General features: G+C 41.4%; 1 protein-coding gene across 6 annotated transcripts in view; it reads right to left on the bottom strand.

Annotated features, from left to right (window-relative positions):
• Positions 1 to 3367: 3367 nt before the first annotated feature.
• The window catches only part of BTRC (beta-transducin repeat containing E3 ubiquitin protein ligase), a 194312-nt gene continuing 189057 nt past the window's right edge, over positions 3368 to 8622 (bottom strand). For all 6 annotated transcript variants that reach the window (XM_024121310.2, XM_024121307.2, XM_028480958.2 and 3 more), the window contains 2 exons: positions 5665 to 5857; positions 3368 to 3697 (listed from right to left, as the gene is read on the bottom strand). In XM_024121310.2, the coding sequence (XP_023977078.2) occupies positions 5696 to 5857 (162 nt within the window). In that variant the 3' untranslated portion in view covers positions 3368 to 3697; positions 5665 to 5695. The remainder of the gene's footprint in view (positions 3698 to 5664; positions 5858 to 8622) is intronic.

Genomic DNA, 8622 nt, shown 5'->3' with positions numbered 1-8622 from the left:
TCAAGCTTGCAGCCTAGCCTCTCTGGCCTGCGCTGTTCTAGGTAGGAAGGTATTACCATCTAAGATGCCAAGAAGGTCAACAATACCAAGGTGTCTAATTCTGGGGAAGAAAATGTTGCTCTAATTATTCCAATATTCCCCCCGCCACTCCACCCCCAGCCCTGTGTTTCCATGTACAACCAAGTGCTATGTAAGGAACAGACCAACCACAGCTATTCAGACCAATGGGTACCAGGAGACAGCAAAGGAGAAGAGTGCATATTTTCTTCTCCTCAGCTTTTGATTTTACGAAAGAAAAATAAAAAGGATTTTTCTTACTCAAGCAGAAAACAGAATGATTTAAGGATTCCAGGGTCTTTCCCAGAAACAAGCTATGAGGGCCAGACTTTATTACTTGTCAATAGAATTGAGTCCCTGTCTCTGAAGTTTCTGGTGAAGAGTCATTGGAAAGAATTTTGCCAAGGGACAAGTATAAAAGGCCTCCCACTCACAATTCATGTCCATTTTCAAACTGCACATAAGAAAGTAAAAGGATGTTCTCAGCAGTGAAAATACACACATATGTAGCAAGGCATGCTGGTTTTGTCCAAGGAGCCCCAGTGTGAACAGAGAGCTCACAAGTGCCCACAGAGTAACCAGGTGCAGGGGCATGCACACACTCCTTGCCTGCCTTTGAACAGGATTCCTCCCATCTTTATGAGATGTTTCTTTCAGGCCTAAATTGGAATTTTAGTGAGAAGAGACTAATCTACAATGGGGACATTTCATTTCAGAGCCCAGAAACAAACACCTTCAGCTCCCTTTCTACCATTCCTTTGGAGGTGTTGAGACTTCATTTCTCTTGTCTTTTTAAAAAGGTCAAAGTTTACATTTATTCTAGCCCAGTTGGGGATTAGTGATAATCGATTCCCACTGAAATCATGCAGAGATGGTAAGTGGCATTTACTTTCTCTGGAAACGAACTTCTACTTACCTGATAATTTCTTCTACAATGAACTGGTAAATGACCCCCAGAGCTGAGAAATGTGACCGACAAGTGTTTCAGACCACTTAACTTCATTCCCATTTCCATGAGCAGCAGAGGACAACCTGGAGAATATCCTCGATAGAGCTAATGGCTCCAGACTGCAGGTTTCACCCTTGATCTCATTTATGAGGTACTGGACAAGCTCCTGTCAACATACTTTCAACTGAACCTAGATGAGAGAGCAAAACCCTGGGGACCAATGAATATTCCATGGTTCCATTTCTGAATAGCAGCATACAAGAGAAGGACTGGTAAAGTTATGGCTATTGGACAATATTTTGAAATAGCTCAAAATCCATGCCTCTTTAATACCTGACCTGGGATGGCCCTCTGCCTCATCTATAGCAAAATCCTTAACCAATCAAAAAGCCATTAATAGTCAACACACACACACACACACACACACACACACACAAGTCAAGACAATAGACAAGGAACCCTGATAGTGGCTAAATAGAAGACATACATCTAGCATGTGGGTATTTGGTAAGGAAATTATATTCAGAAAATATTGGGTTGGCCAAAAAGTTCGTTTGGGTTTTTCTGTAACATGTGTGGAAAAATCCGAAAGAACTTTTTGGCCAACCCAGAATTTCCCAAGCAATGACAATCATTTCACTGGGAAATGTTTTCTGGCTATAACCTGGAACTAAAAGCTTAAAAGCACTCATAAAGCAGGAAAGGGAAAATGCATATGCACAATCTGCCTCTCAGTACGTAACAACATTCAGTCTGGGCATGTTTTGGGAGAAGATTCCTTCTGGCAAAGCAGAGGAAAGAGTGAGGATAACCGCCCTCCCCCGCCAACTAAAGGTGGCCTGGCTTTGAGGTCGCCTGCAACAGGATCCCACTCTGAAGTTTTTACAGCAGCTGGTTAAAAGGGGCCTTTCTTTTACTCAACTGCTTTGATATAATGGAAACAATGGGCCTATCTGCTCAGCTTCCAAGGGAAGACTTGGAGACTGCCCTGTGCCCATTGATGGGTATGTCTGTGCCACACAATATGGCTGGTGAAGGCCCATTCCTGCCCAGGGAAACAAGCCGGGCACATACTGATAGTACTCCCTGTGCCCTCAGGTTGGGCGGCACACGTGCCCTGCACCTGAAGCCCCTATAGCTGCTTTTGAAGTGGCCAGTAAGCCTTGGCCCTTGCTGAGGTCCATTTATTTATGTTGCTCACCAACTGCCAGAGGAATTTTATTGGGGAGAGTGGAGAGTAAAATAAGGCCAGGAGAAGGAAGAAAAGGAAAGAGAAGTCAGTTTCTGTGCCATTAATAAACCCTGTGTGCCAAACTTCACCCTGATTCTCTCTCTGGCAGTTTTGCCTTTTATAAATACCAGGTTTGGAAAAGCAGAAGGAAGGTTCTGCAGAGCAAGGTTGAGATGATTAGCTTGATTTTTGAGAGACAATATTTACTGGCTTAAATGAAAAAGACATCACCTTTTAGTCTTGACCACCTGGTAAGCTAGTCTGATCATGGTCTCGGCAAAGACACAGGCGTGCCTGGGTACTTGCAGGCCCTGATGAGGAAATCAGAGATGCGAACCATTATGCAGAATGCAATGAGCGACTGGCTCTGGCCATTTCAACCCCTTCTGTAGGCTGAGCCTTAGCAGTGACTTAAGATGAAGTACAATGTTTTTTATTACACATCTAATTGTTAATGAGAGGAAATGCAATCAGCAACTCCTTTCCACACTCTACATGGAATCGAGGAGACTGCTGAGTCCAGAAAAGATGTGGCCATTGAAGGAGCCCAGGAAATTTCTGCCCCTCCCGCCGTTTTGTTTTGGGGGGGTGGGTGGGTGTTACAAGGAGAAGAGAGAAGAGGTGCAAATACAACGAGAGTACCATGTCTGAGAATCCATCGTCGCCACATAGGGTCACTTGCAGCAAAAGCCTGGGTTTGAAATTTTGACTGAAGAGTACTTAACTCTTCTAAGTATTGCATTTTCTCATTTGCCTCATGATAACTGAGGATACTTTCTTCATACTCTTTCTTCTCAGGTGGAGCAGATAAACATGTTGAAGGGGAGTGGGAGAAGGGGCAAGAGGGACAGAAACAGAGAAAGAGATGGAAGGAAAGAGGCCCAGATCTTCCAGGGTGTACATTCTTGTTTTCTTTCTTTCTTGCCCCAGAGGCTACATAGACAGCTGTTTCCTCCTAAGCACAGTGGGGCTGGGCAGATCTTGCCAGGTGCTGGGTATTCTTGCAGTTTACAGGGAGACACTGGGTGCTGTCTGGCTTGAAGTTGTATCCCCCGTCCCCTAGAAGTGGCTCTCTCCCAGTAGGCTACATAGGAAACTAGTTCTTCTGCTTAACGGCAAAGCAAGAGAGATTCTGGCAAAACACTAAATATATTTATGTCATCTCTGTCTGGAACCAAATGAGGAAAAAACAGGTGCAGGAGGAAAGAAGGAGGGGAGGTGGGGTTTAAAAGTTCCAATCATTCACAAAAGATAGAAGACATCTTCTGATAGCAGCACGGAAGCAGTCAGCTGTGCTGAGTAAACCATCCTGGGTTGACTGCAGACAGCTGTGTCCCAACAGGAGTCTTAAAGCCCCGCTCCTCAGCTAGTCCGGGGAAAGTGGGTGGTAGTTTGATTGTTACTGTTGTTGCTCATCCTGGTATTGACAGATACGTTAAATACCGCAACTTTAATGAGTCCTGTGCGAAAACAGAGCACACAGTCATTAGTCCCTTTTCCTATATTTCTCACTTTCTCTAAGAGGAAAAGAATATTAAACTAGCTGTCAATTGGGGGAAAGCCTCAGAGGTTCTTCCTAATGCCCGCTTTCTGTCCATGCCAGGCAGGAGCTTCTGTCAAAGGCTACATGGCCTGTTTGGGGACTCAGCAGGGCTCACTGACATGGTCAGGGCTGTAGTGCTCATGCAGAGTGACTCTGATATCTAGAGATTAAGAATGACTATGGTGGGTGTAGCATCAAGCTTTCAGCTGCTCCCTATAATGGTAGAGCGGGCGAGGACAGCTCTGAGGCTCCAGCCCTTAGTGGCCATGAATGCAATGTGCCACTAACAAAAGTGGGGGAGTGAGATGAGGCTATCTGGTTGCTTGGCTGGAGGGGACTGGCAGTGTAGATGAGGGGAGAGCCTGATTGTTAGATGTGTGCTCTAGAAGTGCTCCTGGTACCTTCAAGGACAGGTGTGTAGGTGGCGTCTGGAAATGTGGCCTGGAGATTAGGCAGAGGTTGGGACTACAGATACAAATTAGAGATGAGAGCTGAAGCCTCAGGAAGAGATAAGGCAGCCAAAGCAGGGAACTCAGATAAGGAAGAAAAGCCTGAGACAGACTCTTAGTGGATGTCTATGTTTTAGGGGTGAGAGAAAGAAGGAGACAAACAATCAGAGAGCCAGGAAGAATATTAAAAATGGCAAAATGCCATCAAAATCTAAGGAGGAGAAAATTTTGGCAAAAGGAGGGGAGAGGTACATGACAACTACAATATTAATACTAATTAATGGCTACTTTTTAGTGAGGGCCTGTTACGTGCTAGACACTGTGCTAAGCACTAAGAATTTTACATATAACATTTCAAGGGGATCCTCACAACAGCTGAGTGGTAGGTATTGCAACCCTCATTTTACTAATAAGGAAACTAAGGCTCTGGGAAGTTATTTGCCCAAGGGCATGCAGCTAGGATTCTCACCTAGGCCTGTTTGTGTGCCTTGGTTGAGGAAGCAGTGCGTCCTCTGTGAGAGAAGTGAGCACTGAAGCGAGCTCAGCAGGGCATGAAACACCCTGGTCAGAAGAACCACTATAGAAAGACGTGCAGAAAAGTGTACTAAATGTGTACTTCTGGCACAAGAATGGAGGCAGGTATGGGAAATAAGAAATCACAATAATGGCAGTCCTCCCCAGTAGCTAGTACAGTTTTCCTAAACCAGTGATTACCTATATTTGAACTGGTTAGGGTACCAAGTATGACCTAAATATACCATGGCTATAGATTAAGATGAATATTAGGATCTTTTCCTGCCCCAGAGACAGGATGGAGACGTGAGTGGGAGATTATATGGAGTTCTCACCAACTCCAGAGCTACTTTCAAGGTCAAAAAATAGTTCTTTTCTTTTTTGGAGGCAGTAGGGAATGCGGATAAGGATAAAAGAAAAGCTACCTTTTACAATCAAATGATACTGACAAGGCAGAGCTGTGAGAAGGCAGCCCGATATTTCACCAAGAGATTTTTCCTTTCACACATTAGATTATCTCCTTGGGTTAAAGGGTCTCCATTATAGGTGCTAGTTTAATCTGGGAATTACAAAGCCATAGTTTTGTAATTAGTAAGAGTAACTAAATACTTAGTTTTGAAACTGATTCAAATCTCATTTTATTTTCTTAAAAATCCTACTAGATTACTGAGGCAGGAATATTAGTTCTACTAAACAAGGATCATCTAGATCTAGTTCAAGAATCATCTAAGAACTGAGGCTGGCTACCTCAACCATAGGCAGTGTCCAATGTGCAGCCCCAGCCCTGTCTCATCGTGTCAGCTTCTGCTTTACAGGACTTGGAGATATAAAGGGCATGAGAAGGCTCCATGAACTCACAATACCTTACAGCCAATGTTCCATTTCCTACCCACAGTGCTATGTACACAATTCTTTTTCATACCTGGGCAAGTCTGAGGTCAGTGTATGATTATTTATCTGGAGATATAGGTGTATGTTCGAGAAGGGGAGCGGGGGGGTTCAGCTTGGGCAGCTGGATCATTTAGGAAGTCCCAGATGAGGATTGTGTCATCGTGTGAACTACTGACAATCTGGAATTCATCAAACTGGAGTCGGAAAACTCTTCCAGAATGCTCCTAAAGAAGCAGAAACAAAACTTTTGAACTACTCAAAATCAAAAGGACACAAATCCAGCAACTTGTCAAAAGGAGTCTATGGAAAGGCTATGCTGATAGTTTTCTCTACCATTTAGCTGTTTCAAGAATACAGAGAAAAACCTTAACTTGGATTAAAGGCAGGATGGAAAAGTCAAATATTGGGTAGTTGATTTCGTATACAATCAGAGTAATATTCACTAGAGCTGATACATGTCAAATAGTACACTAGTTTCTTATTACTAACTCTCCTAGACTTAGGCTGAATGAGAACATTCCTCAGTACCTCCCTGGCTTTATCCTCTTCTCTGTATTTCAAGGATTCTTTTACAATCAGAGGCCAAGGACCGATAAGCAATAATAACTAGTGTGCTGATATATAGTTATCAATTAACTGTCCCCAATTTGTAAAAGCATTTGCACATTTTATGGTCTAAAAATTTCTATCCTGGCCAATTTCAAGCTACCCATCTGAGTTCAACCAGCTTGCAAAATTCATGAACGTCTAACAATTGGCTCCCATAAGCAGGTATAAGCCTGTTTCACTTAGAATAATGTCCTCAAGTTTCATCTATGTTGTAGCATGTGACAGTATTTCCTATTCTATTCCATTCTCTCTCTCTCTCTCTCTCTCTCTGTGTGTGTGTATATATATATATATATATATATATATGTATTCACACACACACACAAACACACCACATTTTGTGTGTACATTCATCTATCAATGGATACTTGGGTTCCTTCAACTTCTTGGCTATTATGAATAATACTGCTATGAACATGAGTATGCAAAGATCTCTTTGAGATCCTGCTTTTAATTTTTTTTGATATATACCCAGAAGTGGGAGTGCTGGATCACACAGTAATTCTATCATTAATATTTTGAGGAGCCACCATACTGTTTTCCATAGAGGCTGCACTATTTTACATTCTTTACAAGATATAAATGAGCTCATTAGATAGATGAGCATCTGTGTTCATAAGACATACTGGTCTGTAGTTTTCTTTTCTTGTTATATCTTTGGTTTCAGTATTAGGGTAATGCTGGCCTCACAGAATTAGGTAGCAAGTATTCACTCTGCTTCTATCTTTTGGAGGAAATTATAGAGAATTGCTATAATTTCTTCCTTAAACATTTAATAGAATTCACCAGTGAACCCATCTGGGCTTGGTGCTTTCTGTTTTGGAAGGTTATTAATTACTTATTAAATTTCTTTAATAGGTATAGGTCTGTTCAGAATGTCTATTTCTTCCTAAGTTGCAGAAGATTGTATCTTTCAAGGGATTGGTCCATTTCATCTGGGTTATCAATTTTGGGGGCACAGAGTTGTTCATAGTATTCCTTTATTAGAATCCTTTTAATGTCCACAGGATCTGTAGTGATGCAAAGTTTAATATCAAAAATCAATGTAGGGCTTCCCTGGTGGCGCAGCGGTTGAGAGTCCGCCTGCCGATGCAGGGGACACGGGTTCGTGCCCCGGTCTGTGAGGATCCCACATGCCGCAGAGTGGCTGGGCCCGTGAGCCATGGCCGCTGAGCCTGCAGGTCCGGAGCCTGTGCTCCGCAACGGGAGAGGCCGCGACGGTGAGAGGCCCACGTACCACAAAAAAAAAAAAAAAAAAAAAAAAAAATCAATGTAATACAGCAATTAACAGAATAAAGGTGAAAACCATATGGTCACCTCAATGGATGCAGATAAAAGCATTTAACAAAAACCAACATCCATTCCTAATAAAAGCTCTCAGCAATCTGGGAACTGAAAGGAACCTCCTAATCCCCTGATAATGTATCTATGAAAAACATACAGCTAACATATATCTATATAAAAGTATATATAAAATGGTAAACCAAATGCCTTTTCCCAAAGATAAGGACATCCACTCTTACCAATTCTTTTGAGCACTGTACTGATGGTCAGTACAATAAAACAAAAAAGAAAAATGGAAGGTACACAGATTGGAAAAGAAGTGTATTTGTACATACTTGCAGTGAACAATCCAGAAATCAAAAATTTTAAATACCATTTAAAATAGCATTAAAAATAACAAATACTTAAGGATAAATATGACAAAAGATGTATAAGACCTTTACATTGAAAGCTATAAAACATTGCTGAGAAATTTTAAAAGACCTAAATAAATGGTCTTTATTTAGAAGAAAATTCAATATTGTTAAGAAGTCAATTCTTGCCAAATTGATCTAGATTCAACATGATCCCAATGAAAATCTCAGCAGACTTTTTGTTGTTGAAATTGGCAAACAGATTCTAACATTCACATGAAAATTCAAAGAATCCAAAATACCTTGAAAAAGAACACAGTTGAAGGACTTAACGCTACTTGACTTCAAGGGTTATTAAAAAGTTGCAGTAACCAAGATAGTATAATATTGGCATCAAGATAGACAAAAAGTGCAATGGAACTGAGTAGGTCCATAAGTAGACCCACACATATATGGTCAATTTGTTTTTGACAAAGCTGCTATTAAGAAGAAAAACGGGAAACAAATCTCCAAAGCCATTAATGGCATCTTCTCTATGTCAGGCACTTGTTCTACAGCAATAAATAAACATAAAAATCCAAAAAAAAAAAAAAGACGGAGAAGAAAAAGGATAGTTTTCTGAATAAATGGAGCTGGAACAATCGGATATCCATATGAACTTTGATCCATACCTTGTACCATCTGCAAAGACTAACTCAAAATGAATCACTGACTAAAATGTAAAACCTGAAAGTATAAAACTT

This window comes from Physeter macrocephalus, chromosome 20 (genome assembly GCF_002837175.3).
Source record: "Physeter macrocephalus isolate SW-GA chromosome 20, ASM283717v5, whole genome shotgun sequence".
Lineage (NCBI taxonomy): Eukaryota > Metazoa > Chordata > Mammalia > Artiodactyla > Physeteridae > Physeter > Physeter macrocephalus.
Note: the sequence above shows the minus strand (reverse complement) of the source record. Positions and strands in the feature narration are given on the sequence as shown.